At 18.7% G+C, this 16,993-nt stretch overlaps 5 protein-coding genes across 5 annotated transcripts; 3 read left to right on the forward strand and 2 right to left on the reverse strand. All coding sequences in view use genetic code 6, as the record gives it.

Moving 5' to 3' along the window:
- Positions 1-715: 715 nt before the first annotated feature.
- TTHERM_00085550 (hypothetical protein) lies at positions 716-1,420 on the forward strand (the record flags this gene model as incomplete). Its single annotated transcript, XM_001012702.3, has 1 exon — positions 716-1,420. The coding sequence occupies one exon, from the start codon at positions 716-718 to the stop codon at positions 1,418-1,420; it is 705 nt and encodes a 234-aa protein (XP_001012702.1).
- A 438-nt stretch (positions 1,421-1,858) lies between these two features.
- TTHERM_00085540 (hypothetical protein) lies at positions 1,859-2,692 on the reverse strand (the record flags this gene model as incomplete). The annotated part of the gene is made up of 1 exon (XM_001012701.2): positions 1,859-2,692. One exon carries the CDS (start codon positions 2,690-2,692, stop codon positions 1,859-1,861), a length of 834 nt encoding a protein of 277 aa, XP_001012701.2.
- A 6,996-nt stretch (positions 2,693-9,688) lies between these two features.
- TTHERM_00085520 (hypothetical protein) lies at positions 9,689-11,466 on the forward strand (the record flags this gene model as incomplete). The annotated part of the gene is made up of 6 exons (XM_001012699.3): positions 9,689-9,794; positions 9,845-10,003; positions 10,063-10,248; positions 10,351-10,452; positions 10,505-10,591; positions 10,643-11,466. 6 exons carry the CDS (start codon positions 9,689-9,691, stop codon positions 11,464-11,466), a joined length of 1,464 nt encoding a protein of 487 aa, XP_001012699.2.
- Positions 11,467-12,443: 977 nt separating this feature from the next.
- On the forward strand, positions 12,444-13,971 carry TTHERM_00085510 (hypothetical protein; the record flags this gene model as incomplete). The annotated part of the gene is made up of 2 exons (XM_001012698.3): positions 12,444-13,092; positions 13,511-13,971. 2 exons carry the CDS (start codon positions 12,444-12,446, stop codon positions 13,969-13,971), a joined length of 1,110 nt encoding a protein of 369 aa, XP_001012698.2.
- A 1,239-nt stretch (positions 13,972-15,210) lies between these two features.
- On the reverse strand, positions 15,211-16,261 carry TTHERM_00085490 (hypothetical protein; the record flags this gene model as incomplete). The annotated part of the gene is made up of 3 exons (XM_001012696.2): positions 15,567-16,261; positions 15,423-15,492; positions 15,211-15,366 (listed from the first exon to the last, which is right to left on the reverse strand). Exons 1-3 carry the CDS (start codon positions 16,187-16,189, stop codon positions 15,211-15,213), a joined length of 849 nt encoding a protein of 282 aa, XP_001012696.1. The 5' UTR covers positions 16,190-16,261.
- Between the last annotated feature and the right edge of the window lie 732 nt (positions 16,262-16,993).

Genomic DNA, 16,993 nt, shown 5'->3' on the forward strand with positions numbered 1-16,993 from the left:
AAAAAGCATTAAAAAATTATTAAAATTAAATATTTTTATTTTATTTGTCAATAAATTCTAATTAAAATATCAAATAAAATAATTGATTCATTTTTTAAGGAAAAGCACCCAAAATACTTTTATTAAAGCATAATTTTTAAGTTTTTGAGAAATATTTAATAGAATGATTTTTTCAAACAAATTAAAGGTTTAGTTCATTTTAGCAATTTATAAGGAATATTTTACTTGTTTGTGATTAAAAAAACGATTAAATAAGTTATGGTATGCATTGATATTTAAATTGAATAAACATTATAACATATTTTAACAAGAAGAGCGATGACAATCAAAGCGCTTATGCTTTTAAAATCATAGATCAGAACCCTAAGGATATTTATATAAAAGGAATGTAATTCTTAGAATTTCTAACATTGTTAAATGTATTACTTATTAAAGTTAAATAGATTTAGAAAAGCACTTTTTTGAAAGATAGTTTAATTGATGTATTAACTAATATTGTCAATTTTGTTGATTAATAAGTAGAAAAATAAGGATTAACTATCTATAATATTTATATTTCAGCATTAATTAGACTAATTAATAATTATAATAAATAAATAACAAATTTTTTGAAGATTAAACAATAAGTATTTAAATAAAGAAAGAGACGAGGAATATTTGGACTTTTTTAGAATAAATTAACTTTATATAAACAAAGGAAAAATTAGATTAGAAAATGGAAGAAGATTTTGAAAACGTTTATTCAGAGGAAGATGTTAAACAAATAACTTAGAGCTTAAATAAAGATCTGCAGGATTAAAAACAAATTATTCAAAAATTGCAAATGGATAATACTGAATTGAAGAAAGAAATTGATTAGCTAAAAGAATAATTGAAATAAAAATAATAAATTATATATGATAATTCTAAAAACCTAGTGAAATTTGAATTAGAAAGATCTAAAGCCATAGAAGAAAACCATATCATGAAGAAACTTCTGGAAGAAAAGGATTTAGTTCGTGTTTTAGACTTATTTTCTTGGAAGTCATTTGAAGATGGATAAGCAAAAATTTTAGAGTAGGCAAAATAAATAGAAATTTTAAGCTCAAAACTAAGAAATAGCGATTAAATTGATAAAAGCAATTCTTAAGGCATACTATAGTATAAAATATTTAATTAGGAGAATGAAAAAGAAATACTTGAGAGCCAAATCAATTAGCTAAATAATGAAATAAAATAAAAAAATTAATAATAATTAGAAAGAGATTACTTTTATGAGGTTATCTCTAACCATTTAGGAACTTTTGATAATAAAGATGATTAATAGTATAAATAAAAAGCAAAGGAATACATACATTACTGTTTTGATGCATTAAAAGATATTATAAATTAATTAAAAATTAATGTAAAATTAAGTTTTTCAGAGTCTGTTTCTGTTTGAGCTTCAACGCAGTATTAAAACTATTTCTATATATTCATATCAAATAAAAATTTCCTAAATGAAAAATTATTAGAATATCTTTTATCACAATTGAACATACATACATATTCTAAAAGCTTTTAAAATATTTAAATGAATTAATATATCAACATTTATTTTTTTGTTTTAAATCGCTCTTTTTATAAAATTTATATATTAATTTATTATATCATTAATTTTCTATTAGATATTAAATATTTATGTAAAATATCAAATAATAAAAAAAACATTTATTAACATTTTTAAATTATTTTCTTGATTGAAAGTATTAATTTTAAATATTTAAGCAAAAGAAATTCATTTAATTACTGAAACATTAAACAAAAAAAAATAAAATTATATTAGTATGATAGTTTTTTTTATATTAAAAAAATATTTTTGATAGTAAAGCTTTTATTCTCATTAGTATTATGTTTAATTATTTTTAGATTAACCAACGTCCTACTTCTTTTCTTCTTCTTATACTTCTTCTACTGGCGTATCAGAATGACTTTTATTTGTCGCCATATTTTCTAAAGGTGACTTTATTGTATTCGAGGATGAATTGCCGCTATAGTTTCCATGAGGTATTTACTCCACAGTTATGTTCAGTTAAGGATGTTGATTGCTTTAGTTTAATTTAAAAATGGATTCTCCACTGCTTCCCTCTAGATTTAAGTTCTATTTTTCAACAGTGGCCTCTTAACTTGAATTTTACTGTTTCTAATAAATGTTTGGATCTACCTATCCTTCAAGATGTTAAAGAAAAAAGGAGACTTAAGATTGATTCTATGCAGAACTACTTATATTAATAGTAGCTTAAGCATCATTTAAGGATACGTTAGGTATTTGAGAATTTTAAGCAAAATTATCAGCTTTATTCGGTCTCTAGATTTCAAGAGAGTCTATCTAAGCTAATTTATTAATATCGGATGAAATGTGATTTTAGATTATAGGAGAAATCTAAAACCTTTCTTGAGCAGTAAGAGAACCATATTGTTCTAGAAAAGATTTCAAGAATTATTAAGCAGGGTCGTCCTAGTGTTACAAACTCTAATTTGACTAGTTGGCAGAAGCTCTTTAGCTATCCTTATCATCGTTTTATCTATCCATTTTTTACTTTTATAGATGTTCTTTTTATATTTATTTAATAATTTATTCAAAATTTGGATGTTCTTCAGCGAGTATTTATTCTCTGTATAATCTATTTTAAATTATTTTTTTAAAAATTTATTCTTTATTCAAGCTACTCATAGTGTTGCTCGTTGAATTTTTGATATTATTATTTGTTGATAAATAATTTATTATATTATATTATATTATATTTGTTGGCTCAAATCACTTTAATTTTTTTGTTTTGTAGCTTAATTAATTTATTTTTTGTTTTGTAGCTTAATTAATTAATTTTTTTCTTCTTAGTAGAACAAATGTGTTTATAATTCCTTTTCCTTAATTTTTTTTGTCTTTTTGTGTAAAATATATATATTAATGAATAATTTTACTTATTTTTCTATTAATTTACATAATAAACTTTTTAGTTAAAAAATTATCTTTAGAAAGTATTAGAATAGTTTATTTATTCTTTTAAATTGATAAATTATTACTAACAAAATAAATTTATTTTTTAATTAAAAATAATTATTATGACTGTTTATATTTTAGTAATAAGCTTTTTAATTTTTAATTATTATTTATTAATTAGTAAAAAATTATATGACTAAAGTACATTTTTATTTCTTGAGTTAATAAGTTTTCCTAAAATTTTAATATAAATAGTAAAAGACTTTATTTTAAAAGCAATACCATTTTAAATATATTTTTATAATTTATGATTTTCCTGAAAAAATAAAAATAATAATAACTTGAATGAAAATATTTTAATGTAGATTTAGAATTTTTTTTGAAAATAAAAACTATTATTAGAACTAAATTTATAAATACTAACTATTTAATTGATAATAAGTGTTAATATAATATAATCATAAACATTTTTTGTTTATAATTAGTTATAATAATTATTTTTATTTTTAAAATATTAATATCGTTCACTAATTTAATAAATGTAATTTTTTTAAAGTATTTAATTGTTCAAACATTAAAAAATATATTTAAATAAATATATAATGCATATCTATAATTCATAAAGATCATTTTTTTAAAGAAAATTAAAAAAAAGTATTACAACAACCATATAAAAAAATTATAAAAAAGTAAACAGAAAAATTAACAAGTTTTATTAATTAATTTATTATATAGAATATTAATTAGAAATATTTAACTAAAACTAATTTATCTAATATTAATTTTCTGTACTTTAATTTAATATTTTCAAAAAAAAATAATAATTTCAATTAAAAACTCATAATACATTAAATTGATAAAATTTAAAATATCAAATATTAACAAAAACATATAAAAATTTTTAAAATTATTTTGTTGATTAGAAGTATTAAGCAAAATAAATTCATTTAATTGCTGAAATATTAAGCAAAAAAAAAATATAATTATTTTAGTATCAAATTTTATTTATATTAAGAAAGTATTTTAGTATTGGAAAGCTTTTATATTTCATTCTTTTTCTATACTATTCAGTTTAATTATAATCCTACTTATTCTAGGATTAACTGCTGTTATTGTTTACTATTTGTATTTAATCCACTTTTATTTTCATTTAAGCAATATCATTTCTTTATTGTATTTTAGGTATTTGAGAGCTATTTAGATTTTAAACGAACCTATCAGATTAATTTTATATTTGAGTCCATTTAAGCAGGTTAATTAATATTCTATTATATTTTATTTAAGAATCTAGGAATAATATATTGCCTTTCTTCAATATTAAGTTTATCTAATTGTTCAAAAAAAAATTTCAAAAATTATTCAGCACCGTCTGAATGTGGCATATCTTAATTTAATGAGTTGACAGCATTTTAGTTATTATTTTTTTCATTTAACTTATCCTATTTTTTTTTTTACTTTTCTAGATGTTCTTTTTAAATTTCTTAAATAATTTAGTCAAAATTTGGATTTTCTTCAGCTAGTATTTACTCTCTGTATGCGCGATTCTAAATTATTTTTTAAAAAATCTATTCTTTAGTAAGGCTATTCATAGTGTTGCTAATTGAATTTTTAATATTATTATTTTTTGATTAATAATTTATTATATTATATTTATCATCTCAAATCACTTTAATTTTTTTGTTTTTTTAATTGATTTATTAATTTTTTTGCTCTAAGTAGAACAAATATGTTAATAATTCCTTTTGCTTATTATTTTTACTCTCTTATGTAAAATCTTTATATTAATGATCAATTTTACTTAGTTTTCTATTTATTGTTTAATAAATTTATAAATTTAAAAATGATCTTTTAAAAGTACTAGATTCGTTTATTCTTTTAAATTTGTAAAGTATTACTTATAAAATAAATAATAATTATTATGATTGTTTACATTTTAGTAATTAGCTTTTTAATTATTAATTATTATTTGTAATTAATAAAAATTTATATGATTTTAGTACATTTCTATTCATTTGAGTTTACAATTTACGCTTAAGTTTAATATAAACAGCAAAAGACTTGATTTAACAGAAATACCTTTTGAAATATCTTTTAATAATAGTGCTTTTTTTTGAAAAAATAAAAAATTATAATCGCTTGAATCAAAATATTTTAATATTAATTTAGAATTGTTTCTGAAAATAAAAGCTATTATTGGAACTAGATTTATATAAACTAACTATTAAATTTATAAGAAATGTTAATGTAAATTAAAAAATGATCTTTTGAAAGTACTAGATTAGTTTATTCTTTAAAATTTGTAAAGTATTACTTATAAAATAAATTAATAAATAATTTAAAAATAATAATTATTATGATTGTTTATATTTTAGTAATTAGCTTTATAATTAATTATTAATTATTATTTGCTAATTAATAAAAATGTATATGACTTCAGTACATTTCTATTCCTTTGAGTATAAAAATTTCGCTAATTAGAATAAATAGTAAAAGACTTGATTTAACAGAAATACCGTTTTAAATATATTTTTATAATAATGATTTTTTTTGAACATATAAAAAATTATAATCGCTTGAATCAAAATATTTTAATATAGATTTATAATTGTTTCTGAAAATAAATACTATTATTCGAACTAGATTTATATAAACTAAATATTAAATTAATAAGAAGTGCTAATTTAAAATAATGATAATCATTTTCTTTAATAATTAATTATGTCAATTATTTTTATTATTTAAAATATTAATTTTGTGCACTTTTAATTTAAAATCATTAACTTAAAATATTTAATTTTTGAAACATTAAAAAATATATTTACATAAATATAAACTACCATATTAAACTGTAGAAAAGAATAATTTTTATTAAAGAAAATTTAAAAGAATTATTACTAAATCTGTAAGACTTTGAATGATAGATAAAGTATACAGTACCGTCATTTAATATAGGTTTAACGTATATATGGTTGATCCTTTTTGGTTATATTTATAAATGTTTTAAAATTGATTATTTTCTCTCTAGTAATTAGTTAATTCTTTTGTATTTTTCATTTAGCAAAGAAATATATTTTATTTATGTACATTATTTTCGAAAACACTCTCTGTTTTAACTGATTATTTATTTTTTTAGATCTATCTCATTTTTAATTATTAACTTTAAAAATTAAGAAAAGAAGTTTATAACCTTTTTTGAAATTAATAAAGACTTTCTGAATCCAAAAAAAAAAAAAACACAACTAGCCAACTACTTATTTACATTTAAACACTAAATTTCATTACTAAACACATATTCGTTTAGTACACTTTTTAACTAACCTTAACTCTAATTTACACTGAATGGTAAATTATTGATTAACTAATTATTTAAATCAAAAATGAACTAGTGAATTTAGTTTATAATCATAATTTTAAAAAATAATGTGATGAAGCTTTTATTTTATATTTTTTTAAATTTTTTTTCTTATTATTCTTCTCATACTAAATCTAATTTAATTTTCTAATTGCTGAAATTTCATTTATCTGTCTTTGATGATCTGTAGTTTTTCTTTTTGGATTCTTAATAAAAATTAAACATATTTTTCAAATTAGCCGGTTTTTTGATGTTTTAAAAATTTTATTTTACATCTTTTTTATAATATATTTTGACAAGTTCACTTACAAATAAAATTTGAAGGTATTTATAATCTAAATTTATTATCAATCCTTAACATCTTATTTGAAACATTATGAAATATAAGCATATTTTCATTATTTTCTTAAAGAATATATTGTTTCCTACCAGCTATTAATTAATTGATACGCAAAAATTTGAGATTTAAATAATTAAAAAGAATCTGATTGGTTAATTAATTAAATAAATTATATTAAATTTAAATACAATCAATTTTTTTATGTTAAAACAAATACAAATTTAAATTGACCAAGTTGAATTTATAATTTTATGGACTTTAAATAATATCTATTCAGTCTTAAAAACAAAAGAAAGATATTTTATTTTCTATTTATCCACTATATTATAAAGTACGATCAATACTTTTAAAATTGTAGATCATAAAATTTAAAGGTTGAAAAGCTAGCATTTATAAAAAAATTTTAAGCGTCTCTTTTTCTCAAAAAAATAAACAAATCATAAAAAGGATTAAATAAGAAAATAATAATCAATTTACAAAAAGCAACAATAGCTTTACTGTTTAGCTATTAAAAATAATATACATTATAAATTTTTGGTTATTAAAAATTTATTAATATACTGATCATAATTAATAAGAATAACATATATCTTATTATCTATCGTTTTACTTTTAGATAACTAGCTATATTTTCATTTATAGTATAATTAAAGGGCAAACAAAATATCATAAAATGAAAAAAATAAAAATAATAAATTTATTTGTGCATCAAATACACTAAATTCTTATTTAAATTAAAAAAGGCTCATTTAAAAAATATCAATCCCTTGCCTCTTTATCTTAATTTTTAGTATTTTCAGTAAATTAAATATATATCTAAAATTTGAGGGTTTAAGTAAGTAATAAATTAAGTTTAAAACAATCAATATGTTATTTGATTAGTTTGTGAAGCATTTGCTTTAATTAATATATGCAAAATTATAAAAATTAATTCAGTATAAGTTTTTAAATTACAATTAACTATTCAAGTGTTAAATAAATAAAACTAAATATGGTTAATTAATGGAATAAAATAAATAATTCTAAAATTAAATATAAATGAAAGTTTCAAAATTATAAATTATAAAGTTAAGTTTTTTTTAGATATTTTTGATATTGTGAATTAAATAAATATCGTTTAATTATTAAAACCAAATAAAAATATAATTTGATCAACATGCTTCACTTTCATTTATTCAATATATATTTTTATTTCAACTTAATACATATAATTACAAAAATTTATTAGAAATTTAATTTCACTTTCTAAATTTACTGAATTCAATTTTGATTCAACCTTTTAAATAAAATTATAAAATCATTATTATGTGTAATTTAAACGAAACAAATAAATAAATAATTAATTAACTGCTTAATTTTTTTAAAATTATAATTTTTTATTAATTTTAATATTCTTATTCCATATATCGTAGATTATAGATTTATTGATATAGTTTGTGAGCAACTTATTTTATTTTTTTAATTATAAAATAACAAAACATTACGTATTATAAATTTCAATCTTGATAATAGATTTCGTTTGTACAATAAATTTTATAATTTCATTTAATCTAATCTAGATATTTCTATTTTACTTTTTGTAAAAGTTTTTTCAATTTATATCAAAATTCTTATATAATTTAATCTATTTTTTAGCCAAAAACAAAATGTATTATTTTAATTACCTGTTTATACAGATAAATATATTTTATTAAGTAAATTATGACATTTTAAACAAATATATTATTTTATGATGATAATGTAAAAATATTTTTAAGTTGTATATTTTTAATATCAATATATCATTATTGTCTATTTATTATTAATGTAAAAGCAATTTTAAATAAAATTAAAAAGTTAAAGAAACAAAAAAATAATGTTATTATTAAAAACAAAACACAGTTGAATTTATAATAATTTAAATTTAATATGCATCCTTACCAATTTTCTTTTTTTTTTTATAAAAACTAATAATGATGCATTTTAGCTAGCAAATTAATAAATAAATAAAATTTATTAGGTTCTACTTACTTTGTAAAAGTTAAATAATTTTTAAAAAAAATTATAATTATTTTAACAATTAATACCAAATAGATATACCAAAAATGATTTATGAAATACAATTTTAAATAAAAATAGAACTTCATTACTTTAATTTTTTTATTGAATGTGGCATAAATTAAAAATACTTAGTTTTAAAAAACTATTATCACTTAACGCATTTAAAATTTAATAATAAAGATATCAAAATTAATAAGTGTTTATAAATATCTGTTTAAATCTAATTTAGTTTTAATATTAGTAACTAGCTATCTTATAAATTACTGCCAAACAACTCAAATGACTGATAAATTACTAAATAATTATAAAAAATAGTAAATAAAAAATAATTTCTGCATTTAATATTTACTTTTTTGGGTAAAATAATACATTTTATCAAAAATATAATATTCGTATATTCACACAAAATACATTTTCTAACTAATTCAAAAATTAGATAACTGAAAATATATTATTTAGCTTGAATTTATTATATTTTACTTTCGAACATACTTACAGCACATAAAGTGAATGCGTCGCATAGTAAATTAAAGCCAGATAGATTAAAAATTACGATCTACTGTCTCAATTTATATATTTTTTATTTTAATAATCTGTTTAACCTTTAATCAACCAATTTTAATAATAAAAAGAATAATTGTAATTATTTATATTTAACATTCCGCTGTATATTATTTGATGAATTAATGTATACTAACTCCTATTAGTCCATACGATATAAAGATACCTAAGCACATGCTTAGTTATATATAATTATAATCAAAAAATAATTTAAATTAAAAAACTAAGTAAAAAATGAGTCAAAATAGCAATTAAAAAAATTTTTCGAAACATAAAAGCTTTGACGTATGTTAAACTTATTCTTAATCTACCTTATCTTAAAATTCAATAGATGAATCTGAGTATACAAATTAATAATTTTATACTAAGATTTTAAAATATCTTATTTTAAATATCTAGCAGAAGTGCATGCTAAAACATCTAAATTGAATCTTAAATGTTAGATTCTGCCTCTAACAAACTACAAACTAATCTAGGAAAAAATCTTAAACATATTGATAGAGATCTTGCTCTAAAATCTCAGAAATGCTCTAACTTACAAGGTAAAACAATATTTTACATTATCATTTTTAACAAATATTGGTAATAATAGGTGATTCAATGTCTATTATAAATGATAACGATACATAAGTATCAATAAACTCAATAAATAGTCTATAGACAAAAATTTTTTCTCAAAATTTTGAAAATTATAGAATTTAAAACTAATAAGAATTTATGCTTGACAATTCTATTTATGCCGAATGTTGTGGTAATAAACAATAATCATTTAATTTTTAATATGTAAGGTTTTTTTAATTATTTAATTAGCTGATAAATTCTTATTATCAAATATTCCTCTAAACTAATCGAGCAGTATGATAAGTGATGATAATGATTATGATTATAATGAAAACATCTTAAATAATTCGATTTTCCAAAAAACACAAAGCGAGTCCAGTAGCATAAAAAGCCCTCTGAGCAAGAGAGTAACTTTCTAAGACTTATCCTTGAAAAGTATTTTTTATATTAAAAAACATAAAAATAAAACATTTCTTTTTTTTTACTCTTTTTAAATTATTTATTTATTTTATATCAAATACATTTATATAAAATAAGGTCCTTTATAATAATCAAATCTTTGTTGCAATAATTAAGAAAAATCTATAAAATAATTATTTTCGTTTGAAAAAAGCTAAGTAGAATAAATGATTAGTTCATGTAAATATATTAATTATTTTTAAAACACTAATTTACTTTTTTTCTAAAAAAGAATCTGCTTATTAGTCTAATTAATCTAGCTCATAAAAAGTTAAAAAATCTATACTGAAGAAATCTAAAACATTTGAACTAAATTTCAGTAAAAATTTAAAGATATTATTTTAGATTGTAAAAATTTTATTAATAATAGAAAAGGAAAAGGAAGGCTAACAGGAAATTCCAACTTAATAATCTAACATGGACTTTTGCAATATCAGAAATGAAGAACTCATTTAAATATTACTTGAAAATGAAACTTATAACTCCAAATATCTAAGAAAATATTTTTTTAGTGATATGACAACTAAAATATCTAGCTCTGGTGAGAGAAAAAGTAAGATAATTATGCTCACACATAATTCATTTTATGTATTACAAGATTATAGTAACTATAAGCACATATAAAAATTTGATATTTCTCAAATCAACAAAATAACAATTAATCCTGAATATCAAAATGTTTGCTCAATTGTCGTGAAAAATTAGTTTTTATTAAATTTATAAATAAATCATTTTAAAGAATTTATATAATTTATCTAAAACATTTTTAAATCCGTCTTAAAAATGTTTATACCAATAATATTCGACAAATAAAAATAAAAATTTATTTAATAATCAAACATTAATGTAAACAATAAAGTGGAATCAAAGATGGAATCCTTTTTGAATAGCAAAAAAAAAGAATTTTACATTTAAATTATGTTAATAGAAAATAATATTTTACAACATGACTCTAAAACTATAGGATTACTTTAATTCTTTTAAAATAAAATTTTAATTACTGCATTGTAGAAGCATTTAGAGTTAAATAGACTTACTGAAGTAGATTTATTTGAGATATGCACATACAAAAGATAATTTATGTTTAAATCTCTCAGAAATCCAGATCATTTATACTTAACCAAGCTTTTGGATGATTAAGAATTTTAACAATGTTTAAGCCAACTATAAAATTTTGAAAATCAAATTAAATGATTAATAAGAATAGATTATTTATTTCTTTATATTTATATATTTTTCGTATTTCTAATTTTTAATCAACTGTCCATTAACTAATATTCAGTCATATATTTTTTTATATTATATTTTATACTTCTATTATTTTAACTACAATTCTAAGAAATAGAAAATATCAATTTATTTATATATTGATACTTTAAGTTAAAAATTTTAAAAAAATGAACTAAGTAATTCATTTTAAAATGATTTAATTATAAAAAAAATTAATAAAAAATAGAAATAGTATTTAATAAAATATTCTATCTTAAAGTTTTAAAAATTAGTTAATTTCAGAAAAATATATAAAAAAAATAAATAAAAAATATTTTTATACACCACTTAACCCCAAAAATTTTCTAATATTCAGTCATATATTTATTTTTTATTTTAAAAATTTTATTTCGATTATATTCACTAAAATTCAAATAAATATTAAATATAAATTTATTTTAGATATTATTACTTTAAGTTAATAATTTTTTAAATATGAAATAACTCAGTCATTTTAAATATGCGCTTATAATTAATTTATTATTGTTTGAATAAAAATATTTTAGTATTGATTTAGAAATTTTTAAATAATAAAAATTATTTGTAGAATTGAAATAATTTAAATTTTAGGTATTTCAAAATAAATTCAACGTTCTAAATGATTTTTATTTGAGTTCAAGATTTATATAAAAACAAGAAATTAATTCGTTCATAGATTTATGAAATGAAAAGATATAATTTGTGCTGGTAATTAAATAAACAAAAAGATTGATACTTCGCTTTAATTAAAAATAAAAAATTATTAGCTATGATTTATTTAAAAAGTGAATATATTAAATTGAATAATAAAAGAAAGCAACTTTCTCAATTAATTAATATAACTCAATCTTTGAATTTTAAACTGTAAAACAAGCAATTAATTATTCATAAAATTAAGTAGATAAATAGCCAAGTTTTTTCAAATGGGAAACGAAACATCAGCTATGTCACCTGAGTAGCAGGCAGAAAATTATTATTTTAATGGAGTAGATAGATTTCGTCCATAGGTATATAAATATAATATGAGCGGAAGCGTTGTAGATCGCTAATAGCTAAATGAAGAATAAATTTAAAAAGAGGCTGTTCAGGGTTCTGCTCGTTTTGGCAACGAGCAAGAAAATGTTGATCGTTTTAAAAAGGGATATAACGAAGGCAATTTAAATTAGGATATTCGTAGAGAAGAATTTAAAAATTCTATTAAATATGTTCCATAAGACTCAATAAAAGATAAGGATTACATAGAATTCCCAAGAATGACATTAATGAAAAGAGAGATGGAAAGACATTATTAGTCCAACGATGTGCATAGCGTTTACTAAAATTTGGAAGTTAATCCAGAGTTGATGAAAAGAATTGATAAGCACATTAACAAAACCGAAGATTAGCTAGAAAGAATGGATTAAGAAGAAAGAAAACACACCATATTAGATTAATTAGGACGTATTGCCTACTTAGAAGATAGAATGGAACTTTTGTAAAAAGAAATCAGCAACTAAGTATTTCATTTAAAATACAAACATAAAAAGACCCTCAATTTTTAAGGCGACTACAACAAGCTCAGAGACGAAACAAGTAAATATTTTCCAAATTAAAACAGATAAATCCAAAAATGAATAAATAAATAACTTCACTAAAAAATTTACTATCAAAACTACTTTTTGATAAAAAGCATAATAAAATATTGACTGAACGAAATTTCAAAACAGCTAACTATCTAATTATCTATATATCTATCTATCTAATAATATCTTAACCAATTTAAAAATTTGATTTTTCTTCGTAACTTGATTTAATAAAATTAACTAAAATAAATAAAATAGCTTAAAGAGATAAAATAGCTTAAAAAATAAAATAAAAAGGTTCAGTATGAAGTTAAAAAAATTATTAAAAGTGATAAAATAAATAAATATTTTAAAAGTCTTTTGTTAAATTCTAAAATTCAATTTTATAAATTATTTAATTTATGTATTAATTTTTTTATTTAACTTAGTTGCACATCATGCAAGAATAAACTAATTTGAAGAACAAAATAAAATGAAAGATTTAACAAAAGTGCAAGAAGAAATGGAAATGAAAGAAGAAGACATTAGATCTTTAGAGAAAGAAATAGAGTCTTATAATGATTAAATAAATTATTGGAAACAAAAGGCCAGCATTGATGATAACTGTATAGCGATCATTACAAGTTTAAAATTTAGAGCACAAGGATTGATTACAGAAAACAAAAGATTAAAGGATATCCTTTACAAAGACGAGGAATATGCAGATATTAAAAATGTTATGTATGATAATAAATAAATTTAACTTCAATAAGAAATTTTTGAGGAAACAGATAATTTGCTTAAGAATTATTACGAATCTGTAACTTACGATCGTACCTTTGATGATAAAAAGAATGTATCTAAGACTTAGAATACTTCAATTAATACTAAAACAATTAAAAAGAACTGATTCTCCTAAGCTTTTCCAATCCTATCACTAAATCTCTCTTTTATATATCTATCTAACAGATGAAAATTAATTAAATAAATAAATAAATTAAGAAATAATCTATTTTTAAATCCTAATTTTGTAAAAGATTTAAATATCAATTTATAATCAATCTATTTCATGTTAAAATTAATTTTTATAAATCCATAAATATGGCCACTTATATTTATTTACCTACCAATCATTTATATATATTTATTATTTGTTCTAATAACTTAAATTTTTATATTTATTTAGAATATCAAATGTAAATTTTCATTCTAATATTTATTCTATATATATATTTTATATCTCTATTAATTCATTTTTAAATTAACTTAATATTTTTTAAAAAAATAAATGGTTGTGTTTATTCATCAAGAAAAAAATAAATAAGTTAGGATAATATTTAACTTAAATTTTTTACATACATTTTATAATTTATTAAGTTCTAACTAAACTACATACTCTTAATTCAAAGTAGATTCCTTGATAGATAGAAAATCATATACACTCACTATCAATTTTATATTTAATAAATATTCTTAGCTAAAATAGCAACCATAAATAAATATGGAAGTATTTAATTTAAAATTTAAATATATTTTGAGTTTATAAATTATAGTTAAATCTGAATTGTAGACTATTAATTAGTAGAAGCCCTATAGGTAGAAAAACAGATACTCTCACTATCAAGTTTATATTTAATAAAAATATTTTACTTATTTATATAACAACAAGAAATAAATATGGAAGTATTTTATATAAAATTTAAATATATTTTGAGTTTATAAATTATAGTTAAATCTAAATTGTAGACTCTAAATTGGTAGAAGCCCTATAGGTAGAAAATCAGGGACACTCACTATTAAGTTTATATTTAATAAAAATGTTTTGCTTATATAAAAACGAGAAATAAATTGGAAAGTATTTAATATAAAATTTAAATATATTTTGAGTTTATAAATGATAAAGTTAAGATTAAATTGAAGACTATAAATTGGTTGAAGCTCTGTAGGTAGAAAATCAGACACACCCATTATCAAGTTTATATTTAATAAAAATGGTTTGCTTATATAACAAAGAGAAATAAATATGGAAAGTATTTAATATAAAATTTATATATATTTTGAGTTTATAAATTATAAAGTTAAGATTAAATTGTAGACTCTAAATTGGTGGTAGCTCTATAGTTAGATATATTGATTGATAGGTTTATACTCATATTTTATACTTTCTATCAGAAACAGCAAAACTTTGTATTATTAGTCTGGAGTTCTCTGCCACTATATATTCTAACATTCCCTCTTATTACTCAGATTTTTACTTTAGGGCCTCGTACTGCTCAATGAACATTTGATTTTCTCTCTTAAGACGCTTTAATATTTTAAAATGAAATTAATATGCTTAAAAAGATAATAATAATTAAATACTTCCATTTCTTCTCTTAACCTTAAGACATCTTCTTGATTACCTCTTTGATAATCCATTTTTTGACTTAATCTTTGAATATTGTTTAATTTAATATAATATAAATTTTAAAAATATAACATAAACTTATATATAAATAATATTACTATTATTTAAGCTCTTAATTTGCTCTTTCTAAGTAGACAAAATTTGAAAGCAATTCTTGGTTTTATTATTTCAAATCTGAAGCAAGTATTAAATCTCTATCTTTCATATCTAATTCCATTTTTAATTATTAAATTATTAAATCTTTCTCATCTTAATTATTTCCTACATTTGCTTCTAATCCTTATTAATTATGTGATACTTGTGGAGATCCTCTATTTTGCTAATCTTATCTTTATTGTTGATCATGATTGTCAAATTTATCTTAGCTAGGATCTTTTTTGATTGGCTAATCAGCTTATTTATTTTAATCACCTGCTTACTCTTATTTTATTTTATTTAACTCTCCCTCTAAAGCTTCAATATAATTATCATAAATTTTTAAAAATTTTTCTAATTTTGCTGAATTTTCTTTAGAATCTCTCATAAAAGAATTTAATGATAGGTAAATCTTTCTTCTTTTTTATTTTCCCTCTTCTGTTTAATCTTTTTCAATATTATCAAAATCTTCAAACTTTTGCTTATTCTTAGCCTATTATTATTCGAAAATACGTGATACATTTTCTCTAGCTTTATTAAATTCAATTTTTAATTATTCAAAGCTGTTTTAATCAACTTCGGCCATTTTTAAAAAGCTATTGTGTTTATTCTAATTAATATTCTTTTTAGATCTTAATTATTATTAATTAATTATCAAGTATTTATTTTGTGGTTCTATTACATTCTTAAGAAATTAGAACTAAATAAATTGAAAATTTATAATTAATTTATTAAAATTTGGCAAATTAATTAATTAAATTTATTTATTTTGATAGAAATCTTCCTAAAATAAATCAACCAAAAAAAGTAATAAAATTTATTAATAATTTTAAAACTAATTTATAAAGGTTTAAACAAAATCATATTACACTCCTTCAATAAAAACATCATTTCATATTTATTCCTAAAAAAACTAAAATTTTATTGTTAAAGAAAGCATCTTACTCCGAAGACATAATTATCAAAATCAGATCTATTAAATATTTATTTCCATTTTTTAATAATAAAAATACATTAATTTATTAATTATTCAATTTTTTTTAATTCATAAATTTATTTTATTCATTTTAAAATAAAAGAAAATATTTAATTTTATTTAAATTTTATGATTTATATTTGATTAATAATTTCTTAAATTTTCATTTGTAATTATTTTGCTTAAAAATGAATTACTTTTATATTTCATATAAAACTCATAAATATTTATTTAAGATTATTATAGAATTAAAAAATTGATGAAAATCTAAATTTCATTTCGTGAATATTTTAAGAAATTTAATTTAAAAATTTAATATAAAATTCTTTAAATAAGAACATTTAATTAATTTTTAAAATAAAACTTAAACTAACAAATATAATATGAAAATACAATAATTTTTAAATTATATTG

Source organism: Tetrahymena thermophila (genome assembly GCF_000189635.1).
Source record: "Tetrahymena thermophila SB210 genomic scaffold scf_8254697, whole genome shotgun sequence".
In the NCBI taxonomy this organism is placed as follows: domain Eukaryota; phylum Ciliophora; class Oligohymenophorea; order Hymenostomatida; family Tetrahymenidae; genus Tetrahymena; species Tetrahymena thermophila.